Consider the following 20,849-nt stretch of genomic DNA (forward strand, 5'->3'; position numbering starts at 1 on the left):
CTTCCAAAACAGGAGCTCTGAAATTGTCTCGGCAACGTGCAGCGTGAATTAGCACCAAAGTCCTTTTATACCATGAAATCTGATAAAAGGATATTATGACTGTGTATTTTATCCCAGTGAAAAAACAGCAAAAACAATACCGTAGTTTGCCTGGGTTAAAATGTTGGCAGGCATTACAAAGAGTGAGAAACTTAAACAGTGATAAGATGCCTTTACATTTGTAGGTATGTGAAATTAGTGTTATTTATTACCTGACATCTAATCTGCAAACATCCATATTATCTCCAGTTTCTTAGTTTTGTTAAATGTGACACCACAGAATTAGTGAAGAAAAGATAAAGAGCTGTTTTATAGTGGGCTGTAAAACCTTTGTATCTTCTGTGACCCAGTATTAGAAACAGCAAATGCGCAACTGCAGCCAATGCTGAAGCTTTCTCACTTTTCCTCTTGCATTATTCAGATCCAACCCTCGCCCCCCTCAAACTCAGGCAGCTATTATTTTAAGGCTAAACCATTCTATTCACTTTCTAAATATCTGTGATACAGCTGAGTGCTGTTGGTTGGTACACATTTTTTAAAGACTGGACAGAAATCTAAGTTACCTGTGTTTGTGTAATTCCTATAAATCCAAGTTTAATTACTGTATTTGAAAATTACAAATGTGAAATGCTTGAAAGCATTTAGTATAAGTCAAGTGGTAGATGATCAATAAGACCTATTTACCCCATGACAGATGGAAAACATTAAGGTTCCCCTTGAGAGTTTTCTCTCTAATTATTAGCACTTCTCTCACATATCTACTAGCTGTACCAGCTAGAGATGTAAAGTTTTGAAAGGCTTACAGTTTGGCTTGTGATTATTTTAGGAACTTTCTATGCATAGTTTTTTCCTTTGTATGTTGTACTCATCAACTTACAATGCACAAAGGAGTGTACTTCAGAAACCTTTGTATCTTACCATACATGATCTGCTTTGCACTGTTACCCGCTTCCTTCCATCCTCTCTGTCATATCTTCAGTAGTAGCTAATCCTATTCCTTGAATGCAGAACTAGGCCAGTTATTTTTTCCAAGCTGAAGATGACGTCAGGTTGATTTGACAAATGGATAACTGAACTGGGGACAGTCCTCGATGGAAATGCCTATTGGATGCAGCTGGGTTTACACTGGACAATTGCCATATTCCCTCCTGGAGATCCTTCTGTCTCCCTAATCCCCTACACTGCGAGTACAGAACTGCAATCCAGCATCTGCTAAACCAAACAGCAAGAGGAGAAACTTTTTCCTAAAGCAGCATGTCAAATTGGCGTGTTTAACAAGCTATGCAGAAAAATCCTGCCTGACTTATGCCATAGTGATCAACGGAGCAAAAATGAGTGGGTGAGCAAAATTAGAAATGGTGCTTTAAAACACATATTTTAACATATCTTGATCTAGAGCTTGGTACCTGGTTTGTGGCTTTGCTTTTTTTTTTTTTTTTTTTTTTTTTAACCTAAAAGAGTCAAAGTACTCAGACAAAACTGTAAAACCTTTCTGCGCACTGGCAGCTACTTGTGGTATATTTCACCACACCCTGGAAGAGTCCTTGATCCCATCTTTCCACTGACTTGAGTTTAAATGCTGAGGTCACTAGAACAATAACACTCAGGATCTTATTTAGGAATTTGAGTTCCTCAAAAACGTAATCAGAAAGCAACCGCTTTTTGCTCAAGGAAGGTAAGAAAAAATACAGATCAAACGTTATGGTTTCCAGGTTAGAGGCCTAGATTACTGCAGAGTCAATCTGAGAATTCCTTTAAGGAAGAACCGTTTATTGCATTCTTCCCTATTTTATAAATTGTAACTCAGCTGATGTTAGAATTCACAGCCGTAGTTACAAGGTAACACCACAGTAAGGTGCAATATTCTTGGCTCTTTGCATTTTTGAGTAATATCTGTATCCTTGATCTTTTCAAGTTAATGAAAGGAACTTGATTGGTTTACTAGTACATTTAGGTGATATTAACAATGATGATTTAATCAAGAATGATATTATATATCCATTGATGTCTGATATATGTCTGCTATCAGCAGCTAGGTATTTTAAAGTGACAGATATGAAAGATGGTCCTATTAAATCTGTTCTAAATTCTGACACTCATCCACCAGAGCTGATGCTTTGCTTTTGCACAAAACTATGACCTATGGGGTTTTTATTGATTCTGGGAGACCTGATGGCAACAGAACCGATGAAGTGTCACAGGACTGTATAGGCATAAGCCTAGCAGGAAGATGTGAGCTATGCAAAAAAAAAAAAAAAAAAACAAAAAAAGAAAAAACCAAACACGTGAATAAACATCCCAGGATCTCTGTTGTGGAAGCAGCACTGCCGGCTCATAAGTTGCACAGCTTTGCAGGCGTATGTGAAGAAAGTCAATCACTGGTGGCCATTTCCTGCCAGCAGTTTTGATGCAAACTCTCCACACCTTTCAATGGGAACTCCTGTGTGGGTCTAATGGCATAATATCCCCCTCCATCATTTCTCTGTCAGAAAAAGCGAAGGATAGCACCTGTAACCTGCCCGCGCGAGAAGTCCCAAGGACACTCTACATGGTGTGTGTGTGCTTTAACCAAAGGTAAACACTTCAGATCAAAACCTGCTAAACCCAAAATCCATGTCGGGCTCTTTTGTGTTGCTGCCATTCAATATGGACATTGGTTATAGAGCATCATGGCAAAGTAGTAAAATATATTGGACAAATTTGGATAAAACATAAGCTTGAGTTGATGGCACTTAGAAGATCTTTCAGGATTGCTGCTTTTATTTCAGATCTGAAGAAGGGCTCAAACTGTAAAGTTTGGTGTTTTTTTTTTTTCCCAAATCTATCAGTTAGTCTAATAAAAATATTATTTTTTTTGTATAAACCTTGCCTTATGCAAGATTTCAGCATCTGCAGTGGTGGTGCCTGGGCCTTTCTTCACCCAAGTCAGAGGTTTGACAAAAGCACACATATGGATGTCAAGACATAATTTTTTAACCTAAGATTACACTTAGAAAATCACATAAAAGATAACATTAAAATTAGAAGAATTAATCTGCACAACTCTAGTTACGGAGCATTTAGAAATGTCTGAGTTAAGACAGCCCATAAAACCTGAAGGTGATCCCTTGTAATGTACATGATGGCATAGGCTGCATGAGGGGAAGGTACAGTCTTACCACAGAAGACATGGAGAAGCTGAGCTCTTACAGTTGGGGTGTCTCTTGCCTAAGGAAAGGAGAAATTGCAGGAAAAGATGGGCTCAGGGTCTGCAGAGGGCATAGGTAGGAGCGTGGTCCCCGAGGGATGTCACAAGCACAAGCAGTTTGGCAACTAGGAGCTGCTAAGTGATGGCATATGCTCTAAAGAATCCTTGGCATGTTTAGCTGCCATATGCTATCAAGTGCCTGCCACTGTGTAAGTGTGAATTCGTAATTATTTTTTGCTGAAGGTTTTTAACTTGGATTCAGACCAGTTTTTCATCGGGACAACAAATGGCATTTGCCTGATGCAAAGGTTACCTCCAATCAAGCACTTCTCTCCGGATCAGGCTGCTAAGGGAATCAATCGTAACATTGTTTTTAAAAACATTATGCTTCCCTTAATCATCTGTTGAAACAATCTGAACTGCTTTACAGAAAAGTTTCTTAAACAAAGAGCATCAGAGGGTTACACTGAATCAAGAATGTCAACCTAGATGCATCTATGGCAAATTAATGATACTTATAAAGATTATAAATTTATCAAAAGTGATTTTGGTTTTTATTCCTACAAAATTAAGCTGCAAGTAGAGTTTCACAAAACCAGAGGCCTATCTGAAAATGATGTCTCAATCTTCTTCGTAAGCCAAGATTTTTGTGGAAATACTTTTTATCCACTTTCATAGTATGTGGAGAATGCACTTTCTAACTCCAGGCAAGGTCATCTTCCTTCACTGGAAACAGCTGCTGCATGACTTAAAGCAGATTTTTCCTCCACACAATAAGGTAGGTTTCCTTTTCTTCTTCCATGTTGGCTATATAGAGGAGATGAAAGTGATAACCCCTTAGGAATGTCTCAGATTTCTCCAGTCTGTGGCACATTTGCATTCCAGAGGAACTAGTGTGGTGAAACCTGTTGAAAGGAACGAACCTTTGTTAAACAAAAATTCACATATTGAAGAGTTTTAGTCATTGCCGGTTTTATGATAGTGCTGAGGGATCCCAGCCAAGGTCAGATGCACCTGGGGGAGGCACCCCACAAACAACAAATAAGCAGCACCCATGTGGAGGAGGTCGGTTTAAATAATTTCATACTCACATGCCGCTAGTGCTGCTCTAATTGGCCTTCAAAGTATTGTTGCTAATGGCATCCACTTGATGGAGAACTGTTATTCATTAATAACTGAGCCACAGAGAGCAGTGCCACAGATGATGGCATGGCATAGCATGGTATAATGACAGTTTTCTAGTAATGATATTCCACGTTAGTCCCAAAAGGAATGAAGAGGGGGAGATAAAGAGGGCATATACGAGGCTGAATCCATCCTCAACCTAGAATGTAAACACACAGGTATTTTGTATATGCACATTTATGTAAGGTCTGTAATTAACCTGTGTGAGACTGGGTCTCATGCACTACCACCTAAAAAAGTAAAGTGGCAGAGATGGATCATCCAATCCATACTGGAACCCTGACAATTATGTTTGTAGGGTTTTGCACACGCAAAAGTGGTTCAGGTCAGTAGTTAACAACCGTGACCTGTGAGGGCTTTTCAGAGTCCTGTATGAAGCAAGCTAATTCTGGCCCTTCCATTCCCTCTGGGTGTCTTTAGCCTTTAAGACCAGCCTGCTAATGACTGCACATCCAGTGGAACCAGAATGGAGCTTAAACTGTACAAATCGTATACTGTTCAAACTGCAAGGCACAGTTTCAACAAGATGAGGACTCTGAAACTCCAGTTTGCTAAATTATACCCACTGTGCGCATGAAAAGGGAGTTTCATTCTTCCACGCTATAAAAGCTTAACATTTTTGGCATGTGTTTTAGTAGTTTTAAAAAAATAAAAGTTCAGAATTAAAAGAGTTAAGCATAAGCGTATACATGGAAATAAGCATGAGGATAAGACCACAATAAACACTGTAAAAAAGAAAAGCTGGTCCTAAGAAGTGATTTGTGGAAGTTGTTTTCTGTAAAAAGAGACCAATAAGGAGTGAACGTTCCCCCCAAATAGTAGGGAGTTGTTGCACCCATGGACTCACTGCGTGGACTGTAAAATGCAGCCTGCTGCGAATTCTCTAGGCCTGCAAGGCAGGAATCACCTAAAATGTAAAAAACGAAAAAGTCTGGGCTTTGTTAGCAAAAATTTTCCATAATTACAACTGAAAATGTACGTCCCTTTAAGCACCAGTGCAGATGGATAACTCCCTCCTCTCGACCGTGCTTCAGAAAGGCACATTCTAATCATCAACTCCTTGTTTAGAACATGAAAATCTTGCTGTATTGCCTCAATTTTCTCCCATCCCTTGATCCTGCGAGGTATTCTTTGTGTTCCCTCCGTTCCCCTTCGGTGTCCCCGCTTGTGACTGTACAACCACCCACACAATCAAACCACTCAGGATGCTGCAGCGCTAACCACGCAGACGACGGCCGTGACACGTGCAGGCGCTGCAGCCTGGCGCCCACAGCTGGGCGGCTGCAATCACAGAAGTTTCCGGGTGAACTGACCCTCGTGTGCAAACACACGTGTTTATGTTGTAAATTCTTTGTGCAGAGGCTAGGTCTAACCAAAGGTTTGTAGGATATCTTGCACAACACTTTCCCAGTCTTGGCTACGCTAGGTACCAAATATACAGCAGTGGAGATGTTGATCAAAATATTTTTTTTTTTTTTAATTTTGATCCGAGTATTACTTTGCTTTGTATTGTATGAAAATGTGTCCTCCTCACACTTGAGGTCATTTACTCTTCAAGAACAGAGTAAGTTTTCAGGTAATTTATCAGGTACTCCAGTAATCAGTTAGAGTATGTAGGTTTAAATTTATGAAGTACTGTTTGTACTCAAATGTACTTAATAGCTGTGTAACACAGACACCTCACATTCGCTATACCTTGTCTAAAATAATTGAAATCATGTGCATAAATTATATGTGAAGAGATTAGCTAGTGACTAGCTTCACCAGCTCTACCACATCATAAATAAGGTCCAGTGAGCAGATGAGGAAACTTTCAGGGAAGTCCATGTGACATTAAAAGTATTCAGACAATTTAAATGATTCTTGACATATAACTTGCTGCAACTATTTGATTGTTAGAGATGTCTCTTGGGTGTGGAAAGGATTCTCACTGCTAGACCAGCTGACTCTTACACTACCACTGTTCTTTAAATGTTCTTCCATTATTTGGTTGATGTTATCGAGGTAGAGTATGGTCCGGTTTACTTTAAATTGATTTAATCTAATTGAAGGACAAAACTACTAACCTTTCGCAGGCTCAATTCCATAATTACTGCACAGGTTGCTTACAGAACAGAGTTACGATTGTCTGGGGGCTTTTGGCAGGCATTTCAAGGGTAACTGGAATCGATCAGAATTTTCTAGGGGACCTACAGGTATAGTTTTGAGATAATTAAATTATTCGCGTGTTTACCCTTATAACAGTGATATCTGGTTTTAATTTCAACGCCTTTTTTACCCAGTATTTCTGGAGAGGAATAGAAATAGTACCTAATGATAACTACATTTACTAAGATTTAGTGTCACGACCGCAGATTTCCTTAATAATATATAGCATTCCTTCCCATTTATCCATACTCCAGCAAGTATTAGACAGATATTACACTGTGGGCAGGCTTCTAAGAATTGTATTTGAGAAGCTAATATTTGAGTGGAATAAGCAGAGACAAAACCTTGTTTGACTTGTGAATGTAAGGACATGCAAAACAAAGGTAGCACTGATAAGGGATGAAAGAATTAAAATTAATGACCACAAAACTCTGATACCACTGTAGATAAAGAAACTTTAAGATAGAGCTGGACCAACCCCTAAGCTAAAGGAAAAGAACACTAAAAACCTGAGAATATGTGATTCTTTAAAAAGCAGCAGTCATACATAAATTACACTAAGTATAAGTTTTTAAAGGCAGTATTTGCTAGAGATATGTTAAGTCGTAACTATGGGAAACTTCCTTCCAAAGATAAGCAGATACTGTTGAAATGCATGATAGAGATATATTAGCAGAAAATTCTAATGTTTGGCTAAGTGACAGATTACTGTTCCATTATAAAAAAGGCAAAGAATGTAATGTAATTCTATAGGTACTTCTCCAGCGTGGTATCTACCAGAATCAAAATGACAGTTAACATAAAAACTGATAGTTCTGAAACAATTAACTTTATGGCGTGGCTGAACTAATTTAAACAATAATGATAGTTTAGCTTTTGATACAGCAAATACTTTTGATTTTTCTGTCAGACTTGTTGTGTAATAAAGAGTCGATACAGCTGTGGACAATGAACGTTAGAAGAAAGGTCAAGCAAATGCTCCATCAAGCTGGGCTCACTAAGAAGCACTGGGGCCACTTTAGACACCCAAACCCTTTGCTCAGCTGCTATTCTGAATACACCAATTTACTGCACCAGATTTTTTTTTTTTTTTCCCTGCAGGTATATATAACGGTGTTTGTAGCTTTTGTTTCCATCATGGATGGCCATAACAGTAGGAGAACCCTGTTAGGTGCCTGGTTTATTACTACCTACCTTCAATTACAGTGCAGACAAGTGAACAGTAAAGGGCAAATTGAGCAGGTTTGTAATAACAATCTGTAGGCTTCTTGTCAAGCCGACGTTAGCAGATCCCAGAGGAAACGTGATATCTGCTGTTAGTGCTGAAGTTTGCTTTTATCCAACCCTTCTGAAAGTGCAGACTGATGGAAGTAAAGATCCTTCCTGCTTTGACACAGCTCTTTACGTTCCAGTTGAGCACTCTAACTGCTGAGCTGTAAAGTGGTATCTTTCTGTCTCTCTGTGTCCCAATCAATTATTTATGCAAATTGGAGCAAGGAAGGGAGCTGGAGCTCACCCCGGGGTGCCCTACAGCCCAAGGGCAGGGTGTGCCTGCGCCCCGGCACCCTTACAACCCCTTGGTACCCACTCCCCTGACTGCAGGCCCCTGCGCTTCCCTCCCTTGTGCTGGCAGGGAAGTTTGTGGGGCCACGTTGTAGGCAGGATTAGGGGCCTGATCTGGGTTAAAATGTTCCTTTTTTTTTTTTTTTTTTTTTTTTCCAAGGTGGAATTACAGCTTTGATGCAATGAAGACAAACTGCACAGAGATCTCTACAGGAGCTGCTAATAGGGCTCCCACCGAAATCAGCGTCAATCTCAGTATTTCAAAGGAGATGAGCTGTAACCAAGGTGAGAGCCCTGCAGAAAGCACTCGTGTAGAGATTACTTATTCCCTGAAATTTAATTTTCAGAACCAGGATGAGCTAAAAAAAAAAAACCAAAACTAATGCAAATACCTTTTATATGGGTATATATAGGTATAACTGTATTTGTGGGTGCTTCTAGAGCTGGAAAGGTTCCCGGGTCAGTCCTTTTCATGAAATACTTGCAAGTTTGCATCTTTGCCGAGCACCAGCAACGAGCGTGGAACTGCGCGTCCAGCTGTGCGGTTGGCACCTGCTCACCGCGTTTGCGACTAGGGTGACGAAGACTCCCCTTTCCCACGCACGCGTGAAAGCGTGTGGGTGCGTGTGCGTGGGAGGGAAATGTGTGCATTGTAGTAATTTTGTTGGTATTCCAGCTACCGGTATTTCACAGTCGCCTTGAACTTTTCTGGAAGGTACCGACGAAACGGGGACAGGGCCTTGTGAGGGGTGCGCTGAGGGGGCAAATCCTCAGGTCCCAGTGACCCCCCTGGGCCCACTCCCACGCTCAGGCCTGTTCCCGGGTGGGGACCCCCCCCCCCCCAGCTCCCCCCTCCCGTCCCACAGCGGCCCCTGGCGGCGCGGGCCGGGGAGCGGCGGCGGCCGCGCTCGGGGGTTCGGGGCTCGGTCGGTGCTGCCTGCCGCCGCTTGGCGTTGTGGCAGGCAGTACGAGCCGCGCGCTGCGGGCCGCCGGGCTACGGCGCGCCGCCCTCCGGGGCCGCCCGGCAGCGCCGCCGCGCATGCGCGCGGGGCACGTACCGCTCGCGTCCCTGCGTGGCCGCCCCGGGGGAGCCGGGACCGGGCCCGTTGCTGCTGCCGCTGCCGCCGCCGCGTCCTCGGGGCGAGGAGGGGGGGGGGCGGTTGAGGTGAAGCGGGGCGCAGGCTGAGGCGGGGGGCGCGGGCACTGCGCTGCCCTGCCCGGAGCGTGCGAGGGGCGGCGGCGGCGGCGGCGGCATTATGTCGGCGACGGGCGGCGGTTCCTGCGGGCCGGGCGCCGCGGCCTGCGGCGGGGGAGCGGCCGGCTCGGCCTCGACGGCGGGCGGCGGTGTGTCCATGTTCCGCTGGCTGGAGGTGCTGGAGAAGGAGTTCGACAAGGCCTTCGTGGACGTGGACCTGCTGCTGGGCGAGATCGACCCCGACCAGGCCGACATCACTTACGAGGGGCGGCAGAAGATGACCAGCCTCAGCTCCTGCTTCGCCCAGCTCTGCCACAAGGCGCAGACCGTGTCCCAGATCAACCACAAGCTGGAGGTGAGGTGGGGGGGCTGAGGAAGGTCCCCCGAGATCTCTGCTCGCAGGTGGGGGGGCTGAGGAAGGTCCCCAGGGACCTCTGCTCGGAGGTGGGGGGGGGCTGAGGAAGGTCCCCAGGGGCCTCTGCTCGGAGGTGGGGGGGGGCTGAGGAAGGTCCCCAGGGGCCTCTGTTCGCAGGTGGGGGGGCTGAGGAAGGTCCCCTGAGACCTCTGCTCGCAGGTGGGGGGGCTGAGGAAGGTCCCCAGGGACCTCTGCTCGGAGGTGGGGGGGCTGAGGAAGGTCCCCTGAGACCTCTGCTCGGAGGTGGGGGGGGCTGAGGAAGGTCCCCAGGGGCCTCTGCTCGGAGGTGGGGGGGCTGAGGAAGGTCCCCTGAGACCTCTGCTCGGAGGTGGGGGGGCTGAGGAAGGTCCCCAGGGACCTCTGCTCGGAGGTGGGGGGGGCTGAGGAAGGTCCCCAGGGACCTCTGCTCGCAGGTGGGGGAGCTGAGGAAGGTCCCCAGGGACCTCTGCTCGCAGGTGGGGGGGCTGAGGAAGGTCCCCAGGGACCTCTGCTCGGAGGTGGGGGGGCTGAGGAAGGTCCCCAGGGACCTCTGCTTGGAGGTGGGGGCAGTGGGCTTCTGCCACCGGGGTCCTGCTGGGCCGGTGGCCCCCAGCCCCGGCTGGAGGTGGTGGGGTGGCTGGCAGGGGCCGTGCCCTGCCCGTGCTGGGAGCTGTTGGGGGGTGTGTGGGGGGGTGTGGTGGTGGTGGTGGTGGTGGGGGTTTAACCTGGCCCCGCGTTTTGGGAGGCAGTGTGCAGCCCTTCGGGATTCGGGCCTGGTCATGCCGGCCCTCTGGTTTGGGTTGTTACAGCGTGGGCATGAAGCGATGCATGCCAAAAAAAGAAAATAAATAAAAAGTAGTTCTCTGATGTTGAAAGCAGCAGTCTTGAGCAACAGATGCTGCTGACTGGTCTTCTATTTGCATTAAATCCCTCGTGAATTTGGAAGGCCTTTTGGAAATGGGACAAAGACATATGGTTGAGATGCTTAAAGCTTGTAGTCAGTAGTCAAAATGAGGACATTATTCCTTCTTACAAGTAAATGAAACAGAAAAATGGATTGGGGATGGGCTTTGACAGGTCTTCTTGTCCCTTTGTACTCCGAGGCAGATCATATATCTCTCTGCCAGACTTAGTGTCAGAAAATTAATAGTGGATATTGCACATTGTGCAAGGAGAAGAATAACTGTCCATACTGTTGGAAAGTTGTCTTCATGCCTAATCTAGAATTTCAGTCAGGGTGGGAGGAAGGAAGCGTCAGCTGGAGCCAAGCTGGCTGGTGCTGATGCTGCTCAAGAGGCAGGGCTGCAGGTCCTGTGACCGATGCAAGAACTGGAGCCCTCTGGAAGGAGTTTCTGGGGAACTTTAGAGTCATTTTATAACTGTCCAACCCGAGTCGTCTTTGGTTTAGTAGGTGATGTCATTTGTTTTGTCCTTAGCAGACGTGGATGTTAACTGCCCTCTTGCCTTTCTGTTACATATTAGAAGACTGTTGATGTGTCTTCCCTCAGTTAGCTCTTCCCTGGGCTTTATAAACCCTCCAGTTTATTCAGTATCTCTCGTACATCATGCTTTTTAGGGTTGTGTTGCTTGTTTTACTAACTTCTAAACATATGGAAGTAAGGGGAAAAACTTCAAAACCAAGAAGATACGTGCTTTGTAAGAGCTTCAGCAGACGAGTAAACCACTGAATTCAGTTATGTCAGTCCTTTGTGTTATATTTAGTATAATAAAGGAATTTAAGAGCCTCCAAACAGTAACCTCTTCTGAAGGTCTGCCTTGCAGTAGGAGGTAAAGTAAGTAAACTGGCTTTGGTTTTAATCAGGCTTCTTCCTGGTGTGAAGACTTTGTTATGCAAAATAATCCACAGAGTTTAGCAGAGGAACAGGCTATCTGAGGGTAGAACAAAGGCATCATTAACCTGGGAGCTTTTTTCATTGCAGTCTTTATTTCACCAGAGTACTTACTGTAGTGATGTTCATGGTATTCTTTGTGTTTGTACTGCTATGCTGTCATACACATTTTAATATTGGATATGTATCTATACTGTCAACCTATACAGTAGACTGAATTGTATAGGTGTAGTAAAGTAAGTTTTATGAGTTTATAGTAGACAATCAGTGTTTATTGCATATTACACAGGGATGGTGGGTGTTGTGTACAGACTTGTAAAACAGATGAGTTGACAGGGTATTTTAAGAGAATGAGTCAGAGTCAATGCTTGGTAAATATTTATTTGAAAAGTTGTTTCAAGCTTAAATATTTTGAAAGGAAATGACAAAACTCAGATCCTGAAAGGTATTTTGGTATCTATTTAAAATCATCAGGGGCACCTAAATGACTGAAGATTCGTGCCTCAATCTCGAATGAGTTGAAGAGGAAAGGAGCACAGTTAGTAGCTGTAATAGCATAATTACAGTGTATGTCTAAGAGCATGAAGTAATTGTTTGGTAAAATGATACTGAGAATCCAGAGTGAGTGCTTCAGAAGTGAATAAAGAGCCTTTTATTTTGTGAAATATTTTTATTACTGATAATAGTACTAGGCCTCATACCTATAAAGGAGTTTTTATCTTTCAAACAGACCTTTAGAAGGTTATAGTATTGTCTTCAAGGTTGTTAATTTTAGGACCTCATGATTATTAGAGTCATAAACTTGAAATGAAAACTGCCATTTAAAATCACCGAAAGATGGAGCTGCTATGTTGAGAATGGGTGTCTTGTCTTTTTACGTGCACAGATGTCTAGTCAAAAGCCTCAGTGTCCAAAATGAAAAATAGTGGCATATTTTGAAAAAGTTACATCAATACTGGAGTTTAGAATGTGATCAGCGGATTTACTTTTTTTTTTTTTTAATCATGCAAGTTGCTGTATTTCATATAACTCTTAAAATTGCAGCCATTTCTTAACAGCTCATAATTGTAACTTTATAGTGCTTGGACATTTTAATACAAAGCTTTCATCACATTCATAAAAGTGTCATTAGTCATAGTTCACTTAGGTACAAACCCTTATTCAAGCCAGTAAGTTAAATTCATCTTCAGAAATATGCCTTTATTTGGCTTAAAATAATACATTGACTGAATGTGCCAGTGACTGTTAAAAGATGACTTTACTCTTGCAGCTGTGTTTGCTTGGTGTTGTCTTACTGAATGAGTGATATTATTTCCTAAAGGAAAATCAAATTAATAGTTAAAAATGATGAATATTGTTCTGTTGTGTGTGGGTTCCATTTCCTTGACCAGAATTGTTGGTTCTTATTATAATATTACAGACAAGAACAAAGAAATGGGGTTCGGACTTTGATTTATCAACTTCATCAGCTTAATATGCATTCTCTGATTGATACAATTGCTTTTAAGAGGCACAGCATAGTTGATTTGGTGAATGGAAGCTCCTGCTGTAGGAGGCAAAAATTGTTTTGGCATTATGGTGTATAACTACTGCTAGAGATGAGTGTAGGTAAAATATTGTATGAGGGATGTTTCTGAATAGTGGAAGTAGTATTCCAGGAGGATGGTAGTTTCTAAGGAGGAAGTTATATGTTGCCAGTTCAAGGGTAAGTTATTTTTAGAAGGAACCTGAAGGTATGCAGATGTACAGTGGATGTATGCAGATAAATTTACTTGTGCTTTAGAGTGGTGAAAGGCTATAAACGTACTGCTGTGCTAATAACATTTGCAGTCCTAAATTAAACTAATTAAACAAAAGGGGAGGAGGATTTGTTTTCCTATTTTTCCTGCTGGTCACAGTAGGACAGAGTTGAATTAAGTAGCTTATCAAAGAGGGGAAAAAAAGTGTTAGGTGGTAGAAGCAATTGCCTTTTCTGAGATCAGCTTCACTTCAGTATGAACAAATGAAGTGTATCGCGATGGAGGACAGTAAGGGTCTAAGGCTGTTAGAACAAAAGGAGATGACAGACATTTTAAAGGAGACTTTTTGTGATGCTGTGTCTCTCAGAAAGCATTATACATCAGCAGGTGCAGGCTGACAGTTAGTGTGTGAGATTTCAGTAGATTTTTAATTGAGAGGATGTTCATAGGATTTGTTTTTCCTGTTTGACAGTCACTTGAGGTGAAGAAATTACATGATGCTGTCATTGTCTAAACGTCCATTTCAAAAAAACCAGAAGTTCTGTATAGTGCTATTTTGTAGAAGTAAAAGAAGTAGGTCAATGTGCCATTGAAAACTGAGCTTGAAATCAACTCTGACACTGACTGCCAATCTGATTCTGTAATTTTAAATGAGCAAGCTAGAAAGGAATGTCTGGTGGAGCACACCCTGTATCTTGGTAGTTGTGTTAAGCCAGCATACATGCTAAAGTTAAGTAAGAAATTCAAGTATATGTCTAAGAAGTTAATCACCTGTGTAGTTTTATGTCTTGGATGAACTTGTAATCAGTTAGCAAGTTTAGAGGAACACGTACCTATAAGCTGAATTCTTCTGAAGTAACTTGTTATCATGTTAGCTAAAACATACGTAGTATTACGCAGGTAATCTGAAGGTCCCCATTAAAAAAAAAAAATACATCAAAACCAAAAAACCTAAACATAGATGGCTTCTGTGCATGGTGACTTTTCATACAGTGTGTGAGTCCATCTTGGGGAGCACACTGCTGGCTTGCAGCCCTGCTTTGTTGTTTAGCAGTACTGCTTAAACCAAGGTAGGACCATATACCTTCTTATGAGGGTTGGTTTGGATATTTTCCCCTTTCTCCTTTGCCTTGTAGTGAGAAATGCACCTGTTAAAGACCAGGATACTTCTTTGCCCCATGACAGATGTGTCTATAAAACTGGGAACACGGTTGCAATAATTTAATAAGAAAAGTAAATTGTTTAATTTTTTCAAATGGAATAAAATTTTCCAGTGTTTATTGAGATGTTACTTTATTCGTTGCACTTTTAACTCTGAATACATTTTTCTCTTTTGGAATAGAAATCTGTTTGTACTAGATAGAATGTGGTCTTTTGGAAAATCAGTTGAATGAGATTTGATCCAGCTAATTTTATATCCTAAAATGTGAGCAGTTTTCACATATTGGGGAAGTGGAATTACAGGTTTGCATAAACTTTCCAGTTGGGTTATATACTAAATTGTCATTAGTTTGATACATATGACTTATCTTACAATAATTGCACACTTTTTAAAAGGGGTCACTTAATTTATATTTTCCTGTATCAGAAGTTCTGGAGTTCTGTACAAGTTTAACTAGCTTACTTTAGTTTCTGTCAGCAAGTAGTACAGTGTTTTCCTTTTATCTGTCTTGTTTGTTAGGAATTGACAAAGAGTAATTGATAGAGAGCCAGTATTTAAGTTTATATTTCTTAGGTTTTTTTACTGTTATTCTGTATAGCTAGTATGACTTTCAAATAATGGCAGTAATAAAACTACCAGTATCACTTCTAAGAACAGGTTTGTGCTGTCTTAAACAACTAGAAGCATGGGCAACCTGAAAAAAATATCTTTGTGACGCAGATGGAAATTTGGCCCTGGCAGTAAAGTGTACAAGCAGTGATTTAAAAAAAAAAAATAAAAAATAAAAATATATATATTAGTTAGTGCTTCTGTAAGTAAGTGCAAACAGAATGATACAGTTAAATACAAAGTAAAACAATGTCAAGAAACGGTACATAAAGCAAAGTGAACACAGTAATAGGTTGCTGCAGTAACAGATATTTCAGTGATAGAGATTAAGAAAATTAGTGACTGGCATGTAAATATTGGTTGATGTATTCATTTATGTAAATGGCAACCAAATTTTTAAGATGCTTTACATGTATTATTATTATTATGTTATCTTTTAATTGTTGGGAGGAAAAGTGTGCAAATAATCAATACCCAGAACGATCTTCAGCAGAGAAGATAAAAATGTATGAATGTTGTTTTGCATCCTTTTAATTTGCTGATCAGTCTTCTAGGATGGAATCTGAGAAATGGAGCAATTAGTTTGTACATGTCTCATGTACTTTGTATTCTATATGGGACATATTAAAAGTAGACTATATTAATTTATGATTCATTTGTATGTTCAGTTTCATACACGGCATTTTTACTGCTGTAGTGTGTATTTAGGGAGTCAGTAGTCATAAATTTTGTTGTTCATCTTATTAGCTGCATGATAAAGACCATTTTGTTAAATTTAAAGCTTTAATTAAAAACTTAAGTGACATGGGTCCTTTTTGAGGTCACAATAATAATGACATAAAGGGTTTTAATTTCATTTCAAAGTTTGTAAGTACAGTCTTTTAAAATAGTTTCTTGAAACAGGCCAGCCATTTTCATCAGCAGCAAGTGGTAAGCATTCTTTGGTTGTGTTGAAATCAGGGGGTTTTTATCAATAAAAATTATGGTTCCCAAGTGTATGGTTTATTCAGAAACGCACATTTTTACAGTGCTGTCACGTTTAGTTTTGCAAGAGATTAATAGGGCTCTGATCTGTTTCATGGTTTCTCATTCAAACCAGTCTGTTAAACTTAATAGGGTTGTCTGCAAAATTGCAACAGATGTTGATTATTAATGGACAGGAAGAATCAAATAGTCAAGACTGAGGAAAGGTAGAGTGTTCTTGTCTTTTGGAGAGCTGTAGACGGAGTGGGCAAGTGACACTGCTGAGATAATGGAGACAATCCTTTCTTCCAGCAATTAGAGAAACAGTAGTTAAGAAGAGTTTTGGCTATTTCACATCTAGGGGCTGATGCCACAGTTAGGGATCCCCATGAAAGCTTAGTATGTGGGCTGCAAGGTTCGTAACTGTGCAGGGCAAACTCTCTTGTTGTTGAAGCAACACCACTTGCATATCTAGTCTGTGGGTATGCTTAGGCCTCGGGCTGTACGGGCTACAGCTGTCATATCCTGAAAAATTGTTTTTTTCTATCCTGCGGTTGTGTAATGTTACGGGAATACTTAGGTATAATGATTTCATTGTTTGGAAAGCATAATTGGGGGGGTTTAAACCTCCTTTTGCCTTTAAGTGACAGTTCTGTCTTTAAAAAAATGCCTCCAAAAGATAATGTTAAACAAATATACTAGTGTTGTATCTTGATAGTTATACTGCTTTTCTGTGCATATACTGGGGCAGAAGCCACAGAGTAATTCCAGCATTGTAGTGTGCTCTGTTTTGTTGCGTGATCCTAGATCCTTCAGCCTTTAAATCAGATGGTTAGTAGTCCGTATCTGGAGTAAATACGTAAACACATAAGTCAGTAAATTTTCTGGAGCGTAGCATAAATTATATGAGCACACACTGCTGAAGTAGTGAAAACACCTCATATACTTTTTTTGTCTATCAGTTTTGGTTTGCTCCTGTGGCAAGATTCATAGGGACCTCTCTTGTAAAGTTAGCTATTAAAATATATATACCAGAGGAGTTTTATTGGTAACAGAATCAATGGAGCTTGTGAAATCTCACTTCCTACTGATTTGTGGGGAATGATTTGTCCCAGTGCAAACGTCGAGCACTTTCTTGAGTCACTAAGACCTTCCAGTTAAGGCACCCACAGTTCTCTGCTATGATCCATGAATTTCTGTGCCACAGCATCCTTTGCCTTTTCATCTATCCACAGTTTTGGTTCGCACGGTCCCTGGCTCGGAGCTGCGTGCGTGGTGCCTAGCTCTTGTCTCTGGGTGAATTAAACAAACTAGCGAAGGGTCTCACGTTTCCCTCTGCGAGGGCACTAATCCATCACTCTTTCCTTCTGAGCAGTTGTTTTGCCCAAAAGGAGTCTGTTTGTAGGGACTTTAATCATTCACACCTTTACTCCTCTAACGGATTTGTTTGAATCTCAGTGGATTCAGTTCAAATCAGCAGGGAGGGAAGGCAAAACAGGAGAAGCTTACGCATGCAGATAAAATGATGGTACTAGACTGCCTTATGAAACTAAGATAAAAATGATGAAATGGTACAAGTTTTTGTGGGTTTTTGTTATTGCTAGTCTGCTTGTGTTAGATGTTTCTTGAAGTCCTAGCTGCTGGCATCTAGAGATTATATGGTGGAAAAAAATCATGTTTCATTTAAAAGAGACAGTTTTCAAACTTCTATGAGTTTAGAAGGCTTGGTATGAGGATGAATTAGGTGTACCCTAAAGGCCTCAAATGAAAGGAAAATTAAAAAAATCTTTAGAGAATATTTGCTACTTTAAAGGCATTTGATGAGTGCTTGGTTTATGACTTTTAGTCACAAGAGGCTAGTAATAACGATGGATATTTTTGTATGTATTTAGCTTTCCTTTTATGAAAAGTCTGTGTGTTTTCTAATATGTGCATTATGCTTAGTGTTTTTTTTTTCAGTTAGAAATTGATATACCGAAAAGTGCATCATTACAAGCCTCGAAAAGCATTCATTACACTCTGAAATTGGTGTGGTGAATAATGCTGCTGCCTTGTCCTAGATTATTCAGCCCTCTGACCTAGCCTTCCGATTCAGCTTGCCTCCATTTGGAATCCTCATGCCTGGGCAATGGATAAGTCTTAGATACTGTTTCATATCTATTAGCTCAAATAAAACTCTTATCTGTACTGCAGAAATTATTGGAAAGATTGCTCAGAAAAGAAAAAAGCTTTTCCCAAAGCTAAACCCATTGTCATTATTTTATCTGACGATGCCATCTCTCTGCCCCCCACCCCCTGCAACTGGTTTCTCTTTCTGTAGTGAGAGGTAGATTGTTTCCTGTCAACATGGTAAGTTAGTCACCATCGTCTCACTTGCTGAAGTTTTCTCAGTCTCTGTGTGCTCCCCCTGATGCTTTAGATCTCAGAGGTTGCGATACTGCCATCTTCTAATGCCTCGTTCAAGCAGTGATGGTTATGAGAAATGGTAACTTGTGGTTTTAGCGTGCCATCTGCCTCCTTCCTGTGGTGCGATTCTGTACACAGATACATCTGTATTTGTACTTCTCTTTCATGTTACATTTATTCATCGTTTCCTTTGTGTACTTGCATTGCAAGTTGTTCAGGGGCAAGATCCACGTTTTTATTCTTTGTGCAAACCTGGCATAGGATCTTTGGATATGACTCTGAGATCTTAGAGAAATAAATGATTTTAGGTTAGTTATTCTAATGCTCACTTTTCTATGAAAAATGTACAGGTGGATGAATGATTTATTTCTTTCTGAGAGTTCAGACCATCGTATGAAAAAAATTATATGCTAGGATATAAAATAATTGGAAGAGACCTCAACGATGTTTTGTTCTAAGGCTCCTAATGAAAAACACTAGTTAAGATTTTAAGAATTCTGTGACTGTAAATGCAATCAATCCCAGCATTTAAGCTGACATTTATTGTATTGCTAGTTTAAAATACATATTTAGCATAAGATCATCTGTAACAAACACACCTTTTTGATAACTCATCACTGCTTGAACAGAAAATAAGAACTGTTGATTAAAAATAGAAGGACATTGTCTGGACTGTTTTGCCTAGAGGTTTTTTTTTTTATTTTATTTTTTATTTATTTATTTTGGCAATAATATTTTTCAATGCTCTGCAAAATAAGTATTTATTTATTGCTCAGTTCCATGATTTATTTTCTTTTATTTCCTATGGGGGGGGAAGTAATTTGTAAATTCTTGAGTTATTTCAGTTGAAATTTGGTCTTAATTTTCATAGGTGTAAGATCTATGTGAAATACAAAATACTTGGTAAATGGCAAAATAAGCCCCAAAATTGAGTAAATACTTAGTTAGCCTTTCAAAATTATTCTGATGTCACCACCCGTGTGTTAAATTGTTTGGCAGATAAATACTGAGTTTTACTGTTTGATTAATTTGACCAAGCTCTGCAGTGTACTTTAAGTAGTACACTTGTATTTAGAGTTTAGAGGTAGCTTGATTATAGACCAATGTGGTAATAATATGAAGCAGTGGCTCTTTCTGAAATGGTACATGTTTACTGGTACTTTGTGGAAGAAAAGAAAAAACAGACTTAGGGAGTTACCTCTTCTCTCCCCACCCCAGACAGATCAAGTCAGTCTTAAAGGTTGTTTTGTTTTTTTATTCAGAACTGCGAGGAGAAAAAAGGTAAGAAATCAAGGAGTCTATCTTGTATAGTTGACAATGTATGGATTGTAATGGGGACAGTAAATACAAAGAAATTAACAGTAATGTGTCTGGTAATTATTGATAAGCTGGAGAACAAGCCTGATTGTCAGTAATGCTGTTCTTTTTTTCTCAGTCTATTCCATGTTGACTCCTTTACCAAACTTCTCTGAATTCTCAGTCAGCATCCAGTATGGAACTGAAGCGTTTCTCAGAACACTTCAGGAAAAGTTAGTGATCGTTGTCTATCACAAGAGAGGTGAGAAAAGTGGATCATTGATACAAGAGGCCTGACTTCCTTTAACAAAGAAGAAACTTGGGTTATTTTCTGATTTATCTCAGTAAGCTTTGGTTTCGATTGTAAGGCCCAGATCAGGCACTTCCATTGCCATTGGCACTGGATTCCAGGTGGGGATCTTGGTCTGAGAAAAGTATCCAAGATTTCAGTGAGTCAGAGACAAACGGGCATATCTCAGAAAGCATTGACCATGCCAACATGTGTCAGAATAAAAGGAAAAAAGAGCTGCGCAAATTCTCTCTTGTGTCCTGTCGATTCATCTAGCACTAGGTGTAGGTCTTCAGATTTTCACGATTAAATGATGTTTCAGTGAGGCACAGTCCAGTCCTGCTACTGTGTGTTGCCGGGGCCATGGACTCACAAATGAATTAGGGGAAAGAAACTAAGGTGTTACCTTGCAGTATGATACTTGCTAATGCGTGATAATTTCTAATCTGCACAGTTGTATAATGCCCTAAATACAGAAGAGTTCTTCTTTTGGCTGTATCAGCAAATTACTGTTCAAGGATGTTATAAAGAGAAACCTACTTCAACCTCTGCCCCTTATTGTTCCCCAATGAAAGTTTCTGTTCTCTGTTTGATGTTTGGTAGCTTTTCCCAATCTCTCCTAACCATAAAGCTCAGTGGTCTCCAGTGGGTGAGTGTTCGTTGCTTCTGCCCCAACTGGCTTTCTCCACAAATTGTAGAACAGTTGCAGGTGACCTTCAAAATACATGACATCTCTCATTCAACACTCTTGTTGGAAAGTACATCCAAAAAGCTATACCAATTAAGGGATTGGTACAGTTGCTTTTTCCACATTAATTTATCCT

At 41.0% G+C, this 20,849-nt stretch overlaps 1 protein-coding gene across 2 annotated transcripts in view; it reads left to right on the forward strand.

Annotated features, from left to right (window-relative positions):
* The first annotated feature begins 9,307 nt into the window (after positions 1–9,307).
* Positions 9,308–20,849, forward strand: part of GOPC (golgi associated PDZ and coiled-coil motif containing) — a 28,716-nt gene continuing 17,174 nt past the window's right edge. Inside the window, exon 1 of one of the 2 annotated variants that reach the window (XM_042795968.1) lies at positions 9,308–9,672. In XM_042795968.1, coding sequence (XP_042651902.1) covers positions 9,379–9,672 — 294 coding nt within the window. In that variant the 5' untranslated portion in view covers positions 9,308–9,378. The remainder of the gene's footprint in view (positions 9,673–20,849) is intronic. The other variant, XM_042795969.1, reaches the window with a different exon arrangement.

This window comes from Tyto alba, unplaced genomic scaffold (assembly GCF_018691265.1).
Source record: "Tyto alba isolate M040663 unplaced genomic scaffold, T.alba_DEE_v4.0 Super-Scaffold_22, whole genome shotgun sequence".
In the NCBI taxonomy this organism is placed as follows: Eukaryota; Metazoa; Chordata; class Aves; order Strigiformes; family Tytonidae; genus Tyto; species Tyto alba.